This window comes from Pristiophorus japonicus, chromosome 6, assembly GCF_044704955.1.
Source record: "Pristiophorus japonicus isolate sPriJap1 chromosome 6, sPriJap1.hap1, whole genome shotgun sequence".
Classification (NCBI taxonomy): domain Eukaryota; kingdom Metazoa; phylum Chordata; class Chondrichthyes; family Pristiophoridae; genus Pristiophorus; species Pristiophorus japonicus.
In genome coordinates, this window is record NC_091982.1 from 244,544,564 (window position 1) to 244,565,993 (window position 21,430).

General features: G+C 50.4%; 1 protein-coding gene across 3 annotated transcripts in view; it reads left to right on the forward strand.

Moving 5' to 3' along the window:
* The window catches only part of fndc3ba (fibronectin type III domain containing 3Ba), a 411,236-nt gene that overhangs the window by 262,678 nt on the left and 127,128 nt on the right, over positions 1–21,430 (forward strand). For all 3 annotated transcript variants that reach the window (XM_070882439.1, XM_070882441.1, XM_070882440.1), the window contains exons 19-20: positions 8,520–8,689; positions 15,454–15,567. In XM_070882439.1, the coding sequence (XP_070738540.1) occupies positions 8,520–8,689; positions 15,454–15,567 (284 nt within the window). The remainder of the gene's footprint in view (positions 1–8,519; positions 8,690–15,453; positions 15,568–21,430) is intronic.

A 21,430-nucleotide genomic window follows, 5' to 3' on the forward strand; every position in this document is an offset into this window, starting at 1 on the left:
GACATCCAGTGGTTGTGAAAGACGCTATATAAACCCAAGTATTTTTTCTTTTTTTTTTGATTCAGCTCCTCATCTGAATAAAGGCCAGCATGGTTCAGTTATAGTAGTCTGATCGTTGGTAGTGGAGAAGCTTATAGAAACGCTAATCTGGGACAAAATGAACAGTCACTTGGATAGATATGGATTAATTAGGAAAGCCAGCATGGATTTGTTAACGGCAAATCGTGTTTAACCAACTTGATTGAGATTTTGATGCGGTAACAGAGAGGGTTGATGAGGGCAATGCGGTTGACGTGGTGTGCATGGATTTCCAAAAGGTGTTTGATAAAGTGCCACATAATAGGCTGCCAGCAAAGTTGAAGCCCATGGAATAAAAGGGACAGTGGCAGCATGGATACGAACTTGGCTAAGTGACAGGAAACAGAGAGTATTGGTGAACGGTTGTTTCTCGGACTGGAGGAAGGTATACAGTGGTGTTCCCCAGGGGTCGGTACTAGGACCACTGCTTTTCTTGATACATATTAATGACTTGTACATGAACAAGGCACAATTTCAAAATTTGCAGACGACACAAAACTTGGAAGTATATTGAACAGCGAGGAGGGTAGTGATAGACTTCAGGAAGATATAAACAGGCTGGTGGAACGGGCGGACGCATGGCAGATTAAAATTTAACGCAGAAAAGTGCGAAATGATGCATTTCGGTTGGAAGAACGAGGAGAGGCAATATAAACTAAAGGGTACAATCCTAAAGTGGGTGGAGGATCAGAGAAACCTGGGGGTATATGTGCACAAATCACTGAAGTTGACAGGGCAGGTTGAGGCAGCGGTTAAAAAAGCATATGGGATACTGGGCTTCATAAATAGAGGTATAGAGTACTAAAGCATGGAAGTTATGATGAACCTGCATAAAACACTGGTTTGGCTTCAACTGGAGTATTGTGTCCAACTCTGGGTACCGCATTTTAGGACGGATGTAAAGGCCTTAGAGAGGGTGCAGAAAAGATTTACAAGAATGGTTCCAGAAATGAGGGACTTCAGTTGCGTGGATAAACTGGAGAGGTTGGGGTTGTTCTCCTTGGAGTAGAGAAGGTTGAGAGGAGATTTGATAGAGGGGTTCAAAATCATGAGGGGTCTGGACAGAGTAGATCGAGAGAAACTGTTCCCATTGGCAGAAGGGTCGAGAATCAGAGGACACAGATTTAAGGTGATTGGCAGAGGTCATGAGGAAAAACTTTTTAATGCAGCGAGTGGTTAGGATCTGGAATGCGCTGCCTGAAAGGGTGGTGGAGGCAGACTCAATCGTGGCTTTCAAAAGGGAATTGGATAAGTACCTGAAGGAAGAAAAATTGCGGGATTTTGGGGAAGGGGTGGGGGAGTGGGACTAGCTGAAATGCTCTTGCAGAGAGCCGGCACAGGCTCGACGGGCCGAATGGCCTCCTTCTGTGCTGTAACCATTCTATGACTCTAACATCGTGGGTTCGTGCCCCACTCCAGAGACTTGAGATGTTAAACCGAAGCCTCGTCTGCCCTCTCTGGTGGACGGAAAAGAGCCTGTAGTGTAGAAGATTTTGTAGAAGAGCTGGAGAATTCTTCCCGGTGTCCTGGCCAATATTTATTCCTGAACAACAGGTTGTCTGGTCATTATCACATTGCTGTTTGTGGGAGCTTGCTGTGCACAAATTGCCTGCCGCGCTTCCTACATTACAACAGTGACTACACTTCAAAAACTACACCTCGTGCCTCTTTGCTGGGAGCACGCAGAAGCCAAGCGTAAACAGTGGAAAGAGAACACGACAACCCAAGCCCCCCACCCACCTGTCCCTCTGACCACTGTCTGCCCCACCTGTGACAGAGACTGTAGGTCCTGCATTGGACTCATCAGTCACCTGAGAACTCATATTAATGTGGAAGCAAGTCATCCTCGATTCCGAGGGACTGCCTAAGAGGAAGAAGGGGGAGAAGGAGACACTTCAAAAAGCACTTAATTGGCTGTAAAGTACTTTGGAATCTGGGCTGACACTCCAGTGCTGTGTCGTTAACGATCCTGCAGGTTTCATTTCTGGGGTGGGTTTCTCTCAATCTCCTTCCAACATTCCCCTGGTCTCCCCTTCTCACCCCTGGGATATGAAACCTCCACCACAGTCAACAATGTGGCTGGATCAACGATATGGGCGATTTTATCCCTGCCCGCTTTGTTTGGTAACCGGGAGGGCAGTTGTAACCGCCCGTGGGATTTGCCCACCGAGGCCCCGCTGTCTGCCCGCAGGATCTGATCTTAACATGCTGTAAATAAGAAATAGGAGCAGGAGTAGGCCCCTCGAGCCTGCTCGACCTTAACGTGACGCAGTGGACAATCGAGAGCGGCCCCCTCACCAAGCCCACGTGGTGCTTCTTTAAACCTTCAAGCTTGCTCGTTTTAACCGGACACCTATATGGGAAACAAAAAGTCTGTAAAATTCCCCTCGTACTAACCTGTATTTATATAGCACCTCAAATGTAGTAAAATGTCCCAAGACGCTTCACAGGAGCAATTATCAGATGGAAATTCAACACCGAGCCACATAAGGAGATATTAGGACAGGATCTTGCTCATGGAAGTGTGTTTTAAGGAGTCTTAAAGGAGCAGAGAGAGGCAGAAAGGGAAGGAGGGAGTTCCAGAGCTTAGGGCTTAGGCCACCAATGGTTGAGCGATTGTAATCAGGGATGCTCAGGAGAGCAGAATTAGAGGAGTGCAGACATCTCGGGGGGTTGTGAGGCTGAATGAGATTACAGAGATAGGGAGGGGCGAGACCATGGAGGGATTTGTAAACAAGGATGAGAATTTTGAAATCGAGGCATTGCATAACCGGGAGTCAATGTAGGTCAGCGAGCACAGGGATGCACTTGGTGCAAGTTAGGACACAGGCTGCCGAGTTTTGGATGACCTCAAGTTTACGTAGGGTAGAATATGGGAGGCCAGCCAGGAGTGCATTGGAATAGTCAAGTCTAGAGGTAACAAAGGCACGGATGAGGATTTCAGCAACGGATGAGCTGAGGCAGGGGCAGAGACGGGCGATCTTACAGAGGTGGAAATAGACGGTTTTAGTTATGCCGTGGATATGTGGCCAGAAACTCATTTCAGGGTCAAATATGACACCTAGGTTGCAAACAGTCTGGTTCAGCCTCAGACAGATGCTAGGGAGAGGGATGGAGTCGGTGGCTTGGGAACGCAGTTTGTAGCGGGGACCGAAGACAATGGCTTCGGTCTTCCCAATATTTAATTGGAGAAAATTTCTGTTCATCCAGAACTGGATGTCAGACAAGCAGTCTGACAATTTAGAGACATTACGTTTCATTCCACCTGCCCTTTGTACGCGGTGATCAGGAACTGATCCAGCTCTCGTTTGAAACGATTGCAGTGGATAGGCACGAGTTGTCCCATAGACCTATGATCCCCTCAGAACAGAAGGGCCCCCTGACATCTAACCTAGTTCTACCTCAAGTGCATGACCCCTGCACCTTCCCTGACCTTGTGAATTGAAGTGTGGGCGACAGAGCTTCGGAAAGACATACAGAAATGCAAAAATAGCCTTTTGGCATTTAGAAGGAGTATGCCTGTGGGGAGTTTATAAACGGCAGTCAGTCGGTGCCCTTTATTCTCTGCGCATTTTTGACTCACGGCTTAAATCCTAATGCAACAAGCTTCTTTAATCATAGCTCACGCAGATCAAAGAGATCCTAATGTTTCAGCCTCTTCCTTTCATCAAGATATGGCAAATATAATCACCTAAATTAGAACAGAAATCCTGTATGAAGACAGAGTTGGCTAAAATGCACTGTGAAAATAGATGAAAATGTCAGACGGTAGATAAGCAGTGGCAGACACTTAAGGAGATATTTCGTAACTCTCAACAAAGATAGATTCCAGTGAGAAAGAAAAATTCTAGCAGAAGGATGAACCATCCGTGGCTAACTAAGGAAGTTAAGGATGGTATCAAATTGAAAGAAAAGTCATACAATGTTGCGAAGATTAGTGGCAGACTAGAAGATTGGGAAAACTTTAGAAACCAACAAAGGATGACAGATAAAATAATAAAGAGGGAGGACATAGATTGAGAGTAAACTAGCAAGAAATATAAAAACAGACAGTAAGAGCTTCTACAAGTATATAAAAAGGAAGAGAGTAACTAATATAAATGTTGGTCCCTTAGAGGATGAGACTGGGGAATTAATAACGGGAAACAAGGAAATGGAAGAGGCTTTGAACACATATTTTGTATCTGTCTTCACAGTAGAAGACACTAAAAGCATCCCAATAATAGTAGAAAATCAGAGGGAAAAGAGGAGGCAGGAAATTAAAACTCTCGATCACTAGAGAAAAAGTACAAGGAAAATGAATGGGACTAAAGGCGGACAAGTCCCCTGGACCTGATGGCTTGCATCCTAGGGTCTTAAAAGAAGTGGCTGCAGAGATAGTGGATGTATTGGTTGTAATCTGTAAAAATTCCCTGGATTCTAGAAAGGTCCCAGTGGATTGGAAAACTGCAAATGTGACGCCCCTATTCAAGAAAGGAGGGAGACAGAAAGCAGTAAACCATAGACCAGTTAGCCTAACATCTGTCATTGGGAAAATGCTGGAGTCCATCATTAAGGGAGTAGTAGCAGGACATTTAGAAAATCATAATATAATCAAGCAGAGTCAGCATGGTTTTATGAAAGGGAAATCGTGTTTGACACATTTATTAGAGTTCTTTGAGGATGTAAGGAGCAGGGTGGATAAAGGGGAACCAGTGGATGTTGTGTATTTAGATTTCCAAAAGGCATTCGCTAAGGTGTCACATAAAAGGTTACTACACAAGATAAAAGTTCATGGGCTTGGGGTAATATATTAGCATGGATCGAGGATTGGCTAACTAACAGAGAACAGGGAGTCGGATAAATGGGTCATTTTCCGGTTGGCAAACAGTGACTAGTGGGGTGCCACAAGGATTAGTGCCGGGGCCTCAACTATTTACAATCTATATTAATGATTTGGCTGAAAGGACCGAGTGTATTGTTGCTACATTTGCTGACGATACAAAGATAGGTCGGAAAGCAAATTGTGAGAAGGACACAGAGTTTGCAAAGGGATATCGATAAGTTAAGTGAGTGGGCAAAAATTTGGCAGAAGGATTATAATGTGGAAAAATGTGAGGTTATCCACTTTGGTAGGAAGAATAGAAGAGCAAAATGTTATTTAAATGGAGAGAGACTACAGAATGCAGCTGTACAGAGGGATCTGGGGGACCTCGTATAAGAAACACAAAAAGTTAGTATGCAGGTACTGCAAGTAATTAGGAAGGCAAATGGAATGTTAGCCTTTATTACGGGGGGGGCGGCGGGGGGGATAGAGTATAAAAGCAGGGAAGTCCTGTTACAACTGTACATGGTATTGGTGAGGCCACACCTAGAGTACTGCGTACAGTTTTGGTCTCCGTATTTAAAGAAGGATATACTTGCATTGGAGGCAGTTCAGAGAAGGTTCACTCGGTTGATTCCTGAGATGAAGTGATAGCCATATGAAGAAAGGTTGAGCAGGTTGAGCCTGTACTCATTGGAATTTAGAAGAATGAGAGGTGATCTTATTGAAACATGTTCTGAGGGGGCTTGACAGGGTAGCTGCAGAGAGGATATTTCCACTCGTAGGGGAATCTAGAACTAGGGGACATAGTTTCAGAATAAGGGGCCGCCCATTTAAGACGGAGATGAGGAGGAATCTTTTCTCTCGGGGGTCGTGAATCTTTGGAAGTCTCTACGCCAGGGAGCTGTAGAGGCTGAGCCATTGAATATATTCAAGGTGGAGATAGACAGATTTTTGAACGATAAGGGAGTGAAGGGTTATGGGGAATGGGCAGCAAAGTGGAGCTGAGTCCATGATCAGATCAGCCATGATCTTATTGAATGGCAGAGCAGGCTCGAGGGGCCAAATGGCCTACTTCTGCTCCTAATTCTTATGTTCTTATGTTCTTCTGGATACTCTTCCTTTGTGCAATTCATTGGAGAGCAAAGCCACTGAAGATTAGTTTACTTACCCCCCCCACTTTCACTCTAAATTTTGGAGATTCTAGGATCACAAAAAAAGACCATCGACTGTTTGTTTCTTGATTGATCCCAGCCCTACTTTCCCGCCCTCTCAACCACTTTATAAATGCGCATTCCCAACACGCACCCCACTTGATTTGCCACCCATTAGAGAAAGAACATGAAATCGTACAGAATGTTCCATAACCTCAGGATGTCCCCAAGGGCTTCACAGTCAATGGAACATAGGAACAGGAGGAGGCCATTCAGCCCCTCGAGCCTGTTCCACCATGCAGTGACATCATGGCTGATCTGCGACGTTACTCCATATTCCCGCCTTTGCACCATAACCCTTAATACCTCTGGTTAACAGAAAGCTATCAATCTCGATTTAAAATTAACAATTGATCTAGCACCAATTGCCGTTTGTGGAAGTGAGTTCCAAACTTCTACCACCCTTTGTGTCTAGAAGTGTTTCCTAGTTTCACTCCTGAAAGGTCTGGCTCTAATTTTTAGACTATGCCCCCGCCAGCCCTAGAATCCTTTTGAAGTGTAGCCACTGTTGTACTGCAAGAAACGCGGCAGCTAATTTGCACGCAGCAAGCTCCCACAAACAGCAATGAGATAATGATCTGTTTTAGTGATGTTGATTGAGGGATAAATATTGGCCAGGAGACCTGGGAGAACTCCCCTGCCCTTCTTTGAAATAGTGGGATCTTTTACAGCCACCTGACAGGGCCGGTGGGGCCTCGGGTTTAATGGCACCTCTGACATTGTAGCACTCCCTCAGCACTGCACTGCAGTATCGGCCTGAATTATATGCTTAAGTTTCTGGAGTGGGTTTCGAACCCACAGCCTTCTGATTCAGAGACGAGTGTGCTGCTCACTGAGTCACGGTTGATGCCCTTAAAACAAAGACTGGGGTGTGGGGTGGAGGGAAGTAGGTGTGATTCTCTGTATTGGCTCCAATTCACGTCTGCATTCAGGGAATTTACCGGGGTGCATTTCTCAATCTCTTCCCTCTCCAGGAAAATATCCATTTTCCTTTTGAACTTACTTATAGGCCCCGATTTTAAATGGTGGGGGGTGGGGCTGGGCATGGGTGGGAGCACGTGAACCCCAAAACAGGTGGCGAACGCAAGGGTTCCGGGGGGGGTGCGGAGCTTTGAGCAATCTGAACGACTGGGGTCCCATTGCCATGAATCTACTCAGTAACCCAGCTATGTCCAGTACCGGGTCAGAGGGCGGGAGCGGGAATTGAGGCGACAGGAATCCACAGGCAGGGAGCCATGGGAAAGGTCACTGTCGGCCTGGTGAGGGGGTGGGACCGCTCCGAGTGAACATAAGATCATAAGAAATAGGAGCAGGAGTAGGCCATTTGGGCCTTCGAGCCTGCTCCGCCATTCAATAAGATCATGGCTCCACTTCCCCGCCCGCTCTCCATAACCCTTTATTCCCTTATCGCTCAAAAATCTGTCTATCTCCGCCTTAAATATATTTAATGACCCAGCCTCCACAGCTCTCTGGGGCAGAGAATTCCATAGATTTATAACCCTCTGAGAGAAGAAATTTCTCCTCATCTCAGTTTTAAATGGGTGGCTCCTTATTCTAAGACTATGCCCCCTAGTTTTACTTTCCCCTATGAGTGGAAATATCCTCTCTGCATCCACCTTGTCGAACCCCCTCATTATCTTATAAGTTTCAATAAGATCATCTCTCATTCTTCTGAACTCCAATGAGTATAGGCTCAACCTATCCTCATAAGTCAACCCTCTCATCTCTGGAATCAACCTAGTGAACTTGTGATGTGTTTGGGGGAGAGTGGGGAACCAGGGCAGGGAGGCCCAAGGCTTTCTTGTGATCCACAAGTGGAAATGATGCCTGTCTCTGATAGACGACCGATATTCGGAGTTGGGTTGTCTCCGTCTGTGGTGACATGGGTTGAGCTGCCCAATGCCTGGCGAGACTCGCTGCCTCCTTTCTCCAGTACAGGTTGTCACTTTCAGGAGTGAAGACTAAGACTGCATTCCCTCGAGGATAGAAAATACACGGTGATCTAATAGAGGTGTTTAAGATGATTTGACAGGATAGATCAAGAGAAACTAATTCCTCTATTGGGAGGCGTCCAGAACAAGGGCGCATAACCTTAAAATTAGAGCCAGGGGTGATGTCAAGAAGCACTTCACACAAAGGGCAGTGGGAATCTGGAACTCTCTCCCCCAAAAACTGTTGAGGCTGGGGGTCAATTGAAAATTTCATTGATAAGATTTTTGTTGGGTTAGGGTATTAAGGATTACAGAACCAAGGTGCAGATCAGCCGCGATCAGCCATGAATGGCCTACTCCTGTTGCGAGAGTGGGGACGGAGAGAAATTATTGTGGGGGTGGGTACGGGGATCGGGGTGGGGGGAGGAAATAAAAGCTTGGCCATGGCTGAGGACCATGCTGTGAATTAATTGAATTGATTGTTCTCTCTAGGACCGCCATCAGATGGAGTCTCGATGGTGATGGCGTACAGTTTGGAGATGAGTGAAGGAGAGCTGGAACCTTCGGAGATTTACCACGGTCCTGAGCTGGAATGTACAGTCAGCAGCCTCCTGCCCGGGACCGCCTACCAGTTCAGGTTGAGAGCCGCCAACGAAGCAGGGGTGAGTGTCCGCCACTGCACCTTGAGCTCGGCTTCCCAACCCAGATCCGTTCCATCACCGAGACCGCCTGCTTCCAGCTCCCTAACATCGCCTGGTCTCTGCCCCTGCCTCAGCCCATCTGCTACTGGCACCCTCATCCATGCCCCGTTGTAACCCCCACACTTACTCCAATACTCTCCTGCCCGGCCTCCCACCTACCTTGAACCCTTCATACACTTCAACAACAATGACAACAACTTGTATTTATATAGCGCCTTGTAACGTAGTAAACAGTCCCAAGGCGTTTCACAGGATTGTTATAAAACAAAAATTTGACACTGAACTACATAAGGAAAAATTAGGACATCTTGGTCAAAGAGGTAGATTTTAAGGAGCGTCTTAAAGAAAGAAATAGAGGTAAAGAGATGGAGTGGTTTATGGAGGGAGTTCCAGAGCTTGGAGCCCAGGCAGCTGAAGGCACGGCTGCCAATGGTTGAGTGATTATAATCAGGGATGCTCAAGACGGCAGAATTGGAAGAGTGCAGACATCTTGTTGGGGGGGTGGGGGGGCGTTGTAAGGCCGAAGGAGATTACAGAGATAGGGAGTGGCAAGGCCATGGAGGAATTTGTAAACAAGGATAAGAATTTTGAAATCGAGGCGTCGCTTAACCGGGAGCCAGTGTAGGTCAGCGAGCACAGTGGGTGATGGATGAACAGGACTTGGTGCGAGTTAGGACACGAGCTGCTGAGTTTTGGAATGTGGGAGGTCAGCCAAGAGTACGTTGGAATAGTCAAGTCTAGTGGTAACAAAAGCATGGATGAGGGTTTCAACAGCAGCTGAGCTGAGGCAGGGGTGGAGACGGACGATGTTGCAGAGGTGGAAATAGACGGTCTTAGTTATGCTGCAGATTTGTGGTCGAAAGCTTATTTCAGGGTCAAGTAAGACACCAAGGTTGCGAACAGTCTGGTTCAGCCTCAGACAGATGCTAGGGAGAGGGATGGAGTCAGTGGCTCGGGAACAAAGCTTGTGGTGGGAACCAAAAACAATGGCTTTGATCTCCCCGTAATTTAATTGTAGGAAATTTCTGCTCATCCAGTACTAGATGTGGGACAAGCAGTCTGACAATTTAGAGACCATTGAGAAGTCGAGAGAAGTGGTAGTGAGGTAGAGCTGGGTGTCATCAGCGTACATGTGGAAACTGACTCTGTGTTTTCAGATGATATCACCAAGGGGCAACATGTAGATGAGAAATAGGAGGGGGCCAAGAATAGATCCTTGGGGGACACCAGAGGTAATGATGCGGGAGTGGGAAGAGAAGCAGTTGCTCTGGCTATGATTAGATGGATAAGAATGGAACCAGTCGAGGGCAGTCCCACCCAGCTGGACGATGGTGGAGAGGCGTTGGAGGAGGATGGAGTGGTCAACCGTGTCAAAGGCTGCAGGCAGGTCAAGAAGGACGAGGAGGGATAGTTTACCTTTGTCACAGTCACAAAAGGATGTAATTTGTGAGTTTGATGAGAGCTGTTTCGGTACTGTGGCAGGGCGGAAACCGGATTGGAGGGATTCAAACATGGAATTGTGGGAAAGATGGGGACGGATTTGGGAGGCGACAACAGGTCCAAGGATTTTGGAGAGGAAAGGGAGGCCGGAAATCGGGTGATAGTTTGCAAGGATGGAGGGATCGAGGGTTGGTTTTTTTAGGAGAGGGGTGATGACGGTCGATTTGAGGGAGAAGGGGACAGTAGCTGAAGAGAGAGAGAACCGTTAACAATGTTAGCTAACATGGGAGCCAAAAAAGGAAGTTGGATGGTCTGCAGTTTAGTGGGAATAGGGTCAAGGGAGCAGGAAGTGGGTCTCGTGGACAAGATGTACCCAGAGAGTTTATGAGGGGCGATTGGAGAGAAACTGGAGAGAGATTCAAGTTCAGGGCTAGGGCAGGGGGATCCTCAGAGCAAGGTTGGCCCGATGGGCTAGGGGAAGGAAGGGAAGAGGCAGAGGCGGCCAAATGGATGGTCTCAATCTTAGAGACAAAAAAGTCCATGAGCTCCTTGCACTTGTTGTTGGAGGTGAGGGTAGAGGAGACGGGGAAGAGTGGTTTAAGATGACGGTTAGCAGTAGAGAAAAAAATGATTGTGGAATAGTGAGCAGTTTTGGCGGACAATATAGGACTGGAAAATGCTTTATCTGGTCCAGCCAGACCTGCCGATGAATAACTAAACCAGTTGTCCACCACATCCGTTCAAGTCTGCTTTCAGCTCATCCATAACTCTGCTGCCCGAATCCTAACTCACACCAAATCTCCTTCACCCATCACCCGCTGAGCTTGTGCTGACCTACATTGACTCCCAGTCCAGCAACACCTTGATTTTAAAATTCTCACCCTGCTTTCAAAACCCTCCATAGTCTCACCCCCTCCCTACCTCTGTAACAACCTCCAGCCCTGCAACCCTCCGAGATCTCTGCGCTCCGCCAATTCTGGCCTCTTGCGCCGTCGTGATTCCCTTCGCTTCACCATTGGTGGCCGTGCCTTCAGCCGCCTATGCTCTAAGCTCTTGAATTCCCTCCTTAAACCTTTCCACCTCTCTACCTCTCACAGAATCACAGAATGGTTACAGCGCAGAAGGAGGCCAATCGGTCTGTCGGACGCGTGCTGGTTCTGCAAGTGCACCTCAGTTAGACCCACTCCCCCGCCCTTTTCCCCATACCCTTGCAATTTTTTTTTCTTTCAGGTACTTAACCAATTCCCTTTTTTGAAAGCCACGATTGAATCTGCCACCACCACTCCTTCATGCAGTGAATTCTAGATCCTAACCACTCGCTGCGTAAAAAGGTTTTTCCAAGTGTCACCTTTGGTTCTTCTGCCAATTACCTGAAATCCGTGTCCTCCGATTCTCGACACTAACGCCGATGGGAACAGTTTCTCTACCTCTCTAAGACACTCCTTAAAACCTACCCCTTTGACCATGGATGGAGTAAGGATACAGATCAGCCGTAATCTCATTGAATGGCGGAACAGACTCGAAGGGCTGAATGGCCTCCTCCTGGTCACTGTTCCTAATATCTCCCTCTGGCTCGGTATCCAAGTTCTGTTGGATAATGCTGTGAAGCACCTTGGGACATTTTGCTATGTTAAAGGTGATGTTGAAATGCAAGTTGTTGTTGTTTTAAGAAGGTACCGGAATACACTAGCTTCTGTAGACGAGCCTTCTCTGGCCATTCCTTGCTACGCCCTGCCAGTCCCGCCTCGCTCGAATTTATCAACAGTGCGATGTGCCCCAGGGCCATGGCAGACCCAAGCAGTAGAGCTGGCGGGACCAGAGATGGTGACAACACAGGGTTGTGACCCGTGGCGATGATGTGATCGCTCCTCTTCCGCTGTTGCCAAACTGCGAAATGGTGGTGAACGGTTGTGGATATTCAGACACTGGTGTCCCCCAGGGGTCAGTATTAGGACCATTGCTCCGATTGATACCTATTGGTGACCTGTACTTGGGTGTGGGACACAGTTTCAAAGAGACGCGGAAACGTTACTTTTAACGCTGTGAGTTGTGATCGGGAATACGCTGCCTGAAAGGGCGGTGGGAGCAGATTCAATAGTAACTTTCCAAATAGGAGGGCCATGGGGAAAGAGCAGGGGGAGTGGGACTAGTCGGACAGCTCTTTCAAAGAGCCAACACAGGCACGACGGGCCGAATGGCCGCTTTCTGTGCTGTAAGACTGTTAAGTTCAGAATAACTCCACGGGACTGTGTTGTAAGCTCAAACCATTGTGACCTTGGTCTCTTTAATCTAACTCCAAAGTGAGGCAGCAGCATGGTGGATTGCCTTTTATACCTGCTTGCCCCAAGGTGCACAGGTGACCCATAGGTCTCCCACAGGTGTGCCCCCTGGTGGCAAGTCTTACACATTGGTGAGGTTTGCATACATAACAAAGACTTTGTGAAATGTACAATCCTAAACACTATTCTCCCTCTCTCTCCTGAAATCAAGTCTCAGCACGCCATTTACACCTCAAACTCACTCTCTCACAGGGACTCTGAACTTACCCCCGCCCTTAGCCTTCCATATCTCCGGCAACCGACAGACTTCCGGAAACCAAGCTTGGACAAGCCCTAATCCCCGCCTCCACCTCCACCACCCCCGGCCACTTCCTGGTTTATATCCCCTTGTCTCCAACCGTGGGGTGAAACGCCATGACCTTTCACTTGAACACCCTCCGACTCTGCCCGCTGCACTCGTGTCAGGCTCCGTCATGGCCAGCTCACTTGGCGCAAGAGTCAACCACGTTGGTGTGGGACTGGAGTCACGTAGAGGCCCAGGCTGGGTGAGGGCGACAGGTTTCCTTCCCTAAAGGGACGTCAGTGAACATGGTTGGTTTTGACGATGATCTGATAGCTTCCTGGTCACTTTTACCGAGACTGTATTTTTATTTCCATCTCTTTTAAAACTGGATTCAAATTCACAAGACAGCTGTGGTGGGATTGGAACTGCCATTTTCTGGAGTATTCGTCCAGGCCTCTGGATTTTGAAAAGAAAAAATAAATCAGAGGTGTTAACACGTTTCGCCGGCGGGTGGGGGGGGCGGGGGTTGAGGTGGGTGGGGGTGAGATGGGGTGGGGGTAGCGGGGGGTGTTGTGGGGGTGGGGGGGCGTTGAGGTGGGGCGGGGGTTGAGATGGGGTGGGGGTAGCGGGGGTGTGGGGGGGGGCGGGGTTTGAGGTTGGGTGGGGGTAGCGAGGAGTGTGGTGGGGGGGGTTGAGGTGGGGTGGGGGTAGCGGGGGGTGTGGTGGGGGGGTGATTGAGGTGGGAGGTGGGGGTTGAGGTGGGGTGGGGGTTGAGATGGGGTGGGGGTAGCGGGGGTGTGGGGGGGGGCGGGGTTTGAGGTTGGGTGGGGGTAGCGAGGAGTGTGGTGGGGGGGGTTGAGGTGGGGTGGGGGTAGCGGGGGGTGTGGTGGGGGGGGTGGCATTGAGGTGGGGCGGGGGTTGAGGTGGGGTGGGGGTAGCGGGGGGTGTGGTGGGGGGGGCGGGGTTTGAGGTGGGGTGGGGGTGAGATGGGGTAGGGGTAGCGGGAGGTGTGGTGGGGGGGGTTGAGGTGGAGTGGGGGTAGCGGGGGATGTGGTGGAGGGGGGGTTGAGGTGGGGTGGGGGTTGAGGTGGGGTGGGGGTTGAGGTGGGGTGGGGGTAGCGGGTGGTGTGGTGGGGGGGTGATTGAGGTGGGAGGTGGGGGTTGAGGTGGGGTGGGGGTGAGATGGGGTAGGGGTAGCGGGGGGTGTGGTGGGGGGGGTTGAGGTGGAGTGGGGGTTGAGGTGGGGTGGGGGTTGATGTGAGGTGGGGGTGAGATGGGGTAGGGGTAGCGGGGGATGTGGTGGGGGGGTTGAGGTGGAGTGGGGGTAGCGGGGGGTGTGGTGGAGGGGGGGTTAAGGTGGGGCAAGGGTTGAGGTGGGGTGGGCGTTGAGGTGGGGTGGGGGTGAGATGGGGTGGGGGTGAGATGGGGTAGGTGTAGCGGGGGGTGTGGTGGGGGGGGGGGTTGAGGTGGGGTGGGGGTAGCGGGGGGTGTGGTGGGGGGGGCGGGGTTTGAGGTGGGGTGGGGTGAGATGGGGTAGGGGTAGCAGGGGGTGTGGTGGGGGGGGGTTGAGGTGGAGTGGGGGTAGCGGGGGGTGTGGTGGGGGGGGGTTGAGGTGGAGTGGGGGTAGCGGGGGGTGTGGTGGAGGGGGGGTTAAGGTGGGGTGGGGGTTGAGGTGGGGTGGAGGTAGCGGGGGGTGTGGTGGGGGGGTGATTGAGGTGGGAGGTGGGGGTTGAGGTGGGGTGGGGGTAGCGGGGGGTGTGGTGGGGGGGTGATTGAGGTGGGAGGTGGGGGTTGAGGTGGGGTGGGGGTAGCGGGGGATGTGGTGGGGGGGCCGGGGGAGGTGTTACCGGCTCCCGGGAAATTGCCGCGTGCCGCCGCGCAGCCGGCATTGACGACTTCGCCCTGTGTGGTGACCCCACAGTTACACAGGGCGACCCCTTTCTGTCCCGTGAAGCTGGCCAACATCCGTTCGCGGGGGGAGGTTGGGGGTGGGGGGGTGTGAGCGGGGTTAAAGGGAGATCGCCAGTGTCTCGGGCCGCCATCTTCAACATTCTGCCGACTCTCACGTCAGCTTCAGGTTGTCGTCGCTCCCCCCCCTCCCCGCCCGCCCCCAGTCTGGTCCGGACCACCATCGTGCCGCCCCGCACTGCATTTTGGGGGACGGGCTCCGGTTGTGGTCCCACGCTGCCTCGGTGGTCCAGCGGCGACCATCGGAGGCCTCGCAGAGTGCTCAGCGGCCATCCCCTGTAAGCGAAGGGAAGGAGTGTTGAAGCACGTCAGCGTCCGCAGAACCTCCGCGGGGCGCTGAACAGCTCAGCCCCGTTACCGCCGCTGGAACCGCCCCGACAGGAAGTGGAACACGCGACATTTCGCTGCACTTCCTTTGAGGGGCGTTGAGCCCAATTCAGCGGCCGGGGCGGGACTTTTGCACTGGCCGCAGGAAGTCCCGCCCCAGCAGGTTACCCAATGGGAGCTCGGAGCAATTTCGCCTCCCCCAAAAAAGAAAGACTTGCATTTATATAGCGCCTTTCAGGAGCTCAGGTCGTCCCAAAGCGCTTTACAGCCAATGAAGCATCTAACCCAGTAACAAGGACTACGCTACCCTAACGTTCATTATGTGAGAAGCCTTTTTGGACGTCCTGAGGATTGTGAAAGGTGATATATAAATTCAAGCATTTCTTTCGCAGCAACTGATGTTTTACTTCTGTTTTTCATTCTGATAGTATGGGCCTTACTCTGAAGCAACAGAACTCACAACAGCAACGGGACCACCGATGCAGTGTAAAGCACCTTCCCTTGCTTGCATGTCAACCACAAGTGTACTTGTGACCTGGGAGGTAAGTGACAATGAAACATCGGGTCCTGCGTGACATGAGGTTCAGGCAGCCTGAGTCCAGTGGGTGGGGTCCCACATTCACAAAACTGTCCCCGATCCAACACACGCTGGCACTAAATTACCAATGGCGCTCAGAGAGCATTGAATGGATAAAGAAGATTCATACATTGGTGCACGACACGCATAGAAATATAGAAAATAGGTGCAGGAGTGGGCCATTTGGCCCTTTGAGCCAGCACTGTCATTCAATAAGATCATGGCTGATCATTCCCTCAGTACCCCTTTCCTGCTTCCTCTTCATACCCCTTGATCCCTTTAGCTGTAAGGGCCATATCTAACTCCCTCTTGAATATATCCAATGAACTGGCATCAACAACTCTCTGCGGCAGGGAATTCCACAGGTTAACAACTCTCTGGGTGAAGAAGTTTCTCCTCATCTCAGTCCTAAATGGCCTTCCCCTTATCCTAAGACTGTGTCCCCTGGCTCTGGACTTCCCCAACATCGGGAATATTCTTCCCGCATCTAACCTGTCCAGTCCCGTCAGAATCTTATATGTTTCTATGAGATCCCCTCTCATCCTTCTAAACTCCAGTGAATAAAGGCCCAGTTGATCCAGTCTCTCCTCATATGTCAGTCCAGCCATCCCGGGAATCAGTCTGGTGAACCTTCGCTGCACTCCCTCAATAGCAAGAATGTCCTTCCTCAGATTAGGAGACCAAAACTGAACACAATATTCCAGGTGAGGCCTCACCAAGGCCCTGTACAACTGCAGTAAGACCTCCCTGCTCCTATGCTCAAATCCCCGAGCTATGAAGGCCAACATACCATTTGCCTTCTTCATCGCCTGCTGTACCTGCATACCAATTTTCAATGACTGATGAACCATGACACCCAGGTCTCACTGCACCTCCTCTTTTCAGATAATATTCTGCCTTCGTGTTTTTGCCCCCAAAATGGATAACCTCACATTTATCCACATTATACTGCATCTGCCATGCATTTGCCCACTCACCTAACCTGTCCAAGTCACCCTGCAGCCTCTCAGCGTCCTCCTCACAGCTCACACCGCCACCCAGTTTCGTGTCATCTGCAAACTTGGAGATATTACACTCAATTCCATCATTTAAATCATTAATATATATTGTAAAGAGCTGGGGTCCCAGCACTGAGCCCTGCAGCACCCCACTAGTCACTGCCTGCCATTCTGAAATGGACCCGTTTATCCCGACTCTCTGCTTCCTGTCTGCCAACCAGTACACTGTAACTCTAAGGTTCAAACTAAGGCACACTGTTATGGCAGAGCAAAGGGAGCTTTACTCTGTATCTAACCCGTGCTGTACCTGCCCTGGGAGTGTTTGATGGGACAGTGTAGAGGGAGCTTTATTCTGTATCTACCCCGTGCTGCACCTGCCCGGGGAGAGTTTCACAGGACAGTGCAGAAGGAGCTTTACTCTGTATCTAACCCATGCTGTATCTACCTGGGAGTGTTTGATGGGACAATGTAGAGGGAGCTTCACTTTGCATCAAACCCGTCCTGTATCTGCCCTGGAAGTGTTCGATGGGACATTGGGGCCTCAATATTCCGATCGATATTACCTCAATTCTGGCAGTGAACCGTTTTGGTTCAAACAACAGTGAGGAGAAAATCTTCGATGCCTGTAATGGAAAGGAGGTCTGCGTTCCCCAGGGCAAACATCTCTCGCGTTGACAAGTGTTTAATTCACACGGAAGCAAAATGTGTAGTTCCAGTCCTATCAGCTCGATAAAGCAGCAATTTCTTCAAGGAGGAGGAAGCTGTGCCCAAATTAGCTTGGGGCACTCCGGGACAGAGCTATCAAACTAATTTGCACAGGTTGGAGAACAGAGCGAGAGGAGGGAGGGGTGAAATGTTCCACAGCCATTCTCGGACCTATGGTGTAGCCAGTCCTGTTACCATGACATTAGCAACAGGGATGCAGCTAGCAGGAAACAGGCTCTAATGAATTATTCTTTCCAACACCACCTCTTCCTTCACCCTGCAGCTTTTGAGGGAATTATTTTATTTTTAATCGCTTCCCAGGTTTGTCTGCCACGCTTGCCAAGTCTCATTTACCAGCCATTCTCTGTTGGCTCCGTGGCGATATTGCTTTTTTTCTTTAACACAGCTGAGTAGCTGCCAGGCGGAGTGAAGGCCACCCCCTCTCCTCCTCCGCCCTCTTCCGCTCCAGAACCGGGCAGGCCATTCGGCGGAAAACAGCGCAAACGGGCAGCAGGCCTATCGGCTGCCAAGTGTCAGCTGTGGCTCAGTGGGCAGCACTCTCGCCTCTGGGTCAGAAGGTCATGGGTTCGAATCCCACTCCAGGGACTTGAGCACAAAAATCCAGACTGACACTCCCTGTGCAGTGTTGAGGCAGCGCCACACTGTCGGAGGGGCAGTACTGACGGAGTGCCGCACTATCGGAGGGGCAGTACTGACGGAGTGCCGCACTGTCAGAGGGGCAGTACTGAGGGAGCGCCGCATTGTCGGAGGGGCAGTACTGAGGGAGCGCCGCATTGTCGGAGGGGCAGTGCTGAGGGAGCGCCGCATTGTCGGAGGGGCAGTGCTGAGGGAGCGCCGCATTGTCGGAGGGGCAGTACTGAGGCAGCGCCGCACTGTCGGGGGGCAGTACTGAGGCAGCGCCGCACTGTCGGAGGGGCAGTATTGAGGGAACGCCGCACTGTCGGAGGGGCAGTATTGAGGGAACGCCGCACTGTCGGAGGGGCAGTATTGAGGGAGCGGCGCACTGTCGGTCAGTACTGAGGGAGCGGGGCAGTACTGAGGGAGCGGGGCAGTACTGAGGGAGCAGCGCTCTGTCGGAGGGGGCAGTACTGAGGGAGCGGCGCACTGTCGGAGGGGGCAGCACTGAGGGAGCGGCACACTGTCGGAGGGGCAGTACTGAGGGAGCGGTGCACTGTCGGAGGGGCAGTACTGAGGGAGCGGCGCACTGTCGGAGGGGCAGTATTGAGGGAGCGGCGCACTGTCGGAGGGGGCAGTACTGAGGGAGCGGCGCACTGTTGGAGGGGCAGTACTGAGGGAGTGGCGCACTGTCGGTCAGTACTGAGGGAGCTGTGCACTGTTGGAGGGGCAGTACTGAGGGATTGCTGCACTATCAGAAGTGCCAGCTTTTGGATGAGACGTCCAACCGAGGCCCCGTTTGCTCTCAGGTGGACATAAAAGATCCCATGGCACTATTTCGAAGAAGAGCAGGGGGAGTTCTCCCCGGTGTCCTGGCCAATATTTATCCCTCAATCAACATCACAAAAACAGATTATCTGGTCATTATCACATTGCTGTTTGTGGGAGTTTGCTGTGCGCACGTTGGCTGCCGCGTTTCCCACATTACAACAGTGACTACACTCCAAAAGTGCTTCATTGGCTATAAAGCGCTTTGAGACATCCGGTGGTCATGAAAGGCGCTATATAAATGCAAGTCTGTCTTTCTTTATCTACACCTGAATCCCTGCCCCCAACTCAAGGTTCTTCTTTGCCTACATCCCCCCCTTGCCCCAATTGGGCATAGCACCAGCCGGCCCTCCCCCTTCCCCACCCGCTACGTGGAAATACCTTCAGAAATTGGGGGCCCCTGTTAAACGCGCCCCATTCCCCTACTTTCGCGCCAATCCTGGCCGCCAAGTATGGGTTGCCAACCCTCCAGGATTGCCCTGGAGTCTCCAGGAATTGAAGATTCATCTCCAGGACACTGCTGCGAGCAAAAGACCCGGGAGAAGAATCATCGGGGGAGGAAGTTCCCTGGCCGTGGGCCGGCAGGGCACCGTGAGGAAGAATGTGTCGGGAGACCAATGGCGGGACGGAGGGGGGGAGGTCATGTGATGAAGCCTCCAGGAATATCTCCAGCCAGACTTGGCAACCCTACCCCCAAGTAGAAACAGAGAAACATAGTAAATAGGTGCAGGAGTAGGCCATTCGGCCCTCCTAGCCTGCACCGCCATTCAATGAGTTCATGGCTGAACATGCAACTTCAGTACCCCATTCCTGCTTTCTCACCATACCCCTTGATTCCCCTAGTAGTAAGGACTTCATCTAACTCCTTTTTGAATATATTTAGTGAATTGGCCTCAACAACTTTCTGTGGTAGAGAATTCCACAGGTTCACCACTCTCTGGGTGAAGAAGTTCCTCCGCATCTCGGTCCTAAATCGCTTACCCCTTACTATTAGACTGTGTCCCCTGGTTCTGGACTTCCCCAACATTGGGAACATTCTTCCTGCATCTAACCTGTCTAACCCCGTCAGAATTTTAAATGTTTCTATGAGGTCCCCTCTCATTCTTCTGAACTCCAGTGAATACAAGCCCAGTTGATCCAGTCTTTCTTGATAGGTCAGTCCCGCCATCCCGGGAATCAGTCTGGTGGACCTTCGCTGCACTCCCTCAATAGCAAGAATGTCCTTCCTCAGGTTAGGAGACCAAAACTGTACACAATACTCCAGGTGTGGCCTCACCAAGGCCCTGTACAACTGTAGCAACACCTCCCTGCCCCTGTACTCAAATCCCCTCGCTATGAAGGCCAACATGCCATTTGCTTTCTTAACCGCCTGCTGTACCTGCATGCCAACCTTCAATGATTGATGTACCATGACACCCAGGTCTCTTTACACCTCCCCTTTTCCTAATCTGTCACCATTCAGATAATAGTCTGTCTCTCTGTTTTTACCACCAAAGTGGATAACCTCATATTTATCCACATTATACTTCATCTACCATGCATTTGCCCACTCACCTAACCTATCCAAGTCACTCTGCAGCCTCATAGCATCCTCCTCGCAGCTCACACTGCCACCCAACTTAGTGTCATCCGCAAATTTGGAGATACTACATTTAATCCCCTCGTCTAAATCATTAATGTACAGTGTAAACAGCTGGGGCCCCAGCACAGAACCTTGCGGTACCCCACTAGTCACTGCCTGCCATTCTGAAAAGTCCCCATTTACTCCTACTCTTTGCTTCCTGTCTGACAACCAGTTCTCAATCCATGTCAGCACACTACCTCCAATCCCATGTGCTTTAACTTTGCACATTAATCTCTTGTGTGGGACCTTGTCGAAAGCCTTCTGAAAGTCCAAATATACCACATCAACTGGTTCTCCCTTGTCCACTCTACTGGAAACATCCTCAAAAAATTCCAGAAGATTTGTCAAGCATGATTCCCCTTTCACAAATCCATGCTGACTTGGACCTATCATGTCACCTCTTTCCAAATGCACTGCTATGATATCCTTAATAATTGATTCCATCATTTTACCCACTACCGATGTCAGGCTGACCGGTCTATAATTACCTGTTATCTCTCTCCCTCCTTTTTTAAAAAGTGGGGTTACATTGGCTACCCTCCACTCCATAGGAACTGATCCAGAGTCTATGGAATGTTGGAAAATGACTGTCAATGCATCCACTATTTCCAAGGCCACCTCCTTAAGTACTCTGGGATGCAGTCCATCAGGCCCTGGGGATTTATTGGCCTTCAATCCCATCAATTTCCCCAACACAATTTCCCGATTAATAAGGATTTCCCTCAGTTCCTCCTCCTTACTAGACCCTCCGACCCCTTTTATATCCGGAAGGTTGTTTGTGTCCTCCTTAGTGAATACCGAACCAAAGTACTTGTTCAATTGGTCCGCCATTTCTTTGTTCCCCGTTATGACTTCCCCTGATTCTGACTGCAGGGGACCTACGTTTGTCTTTACTAACCTTTTTCTCTTTACATATCTATAGAAACTTTTGCAATCCGTCTTAATGTTCCCTGCAAGCTTCTTCTCGTACTCCATTTTCCCTGCCCTAATCAAACCATTTATCCTCCTCTGCTGAGTTCTAAATTTCTCCCAGTCCC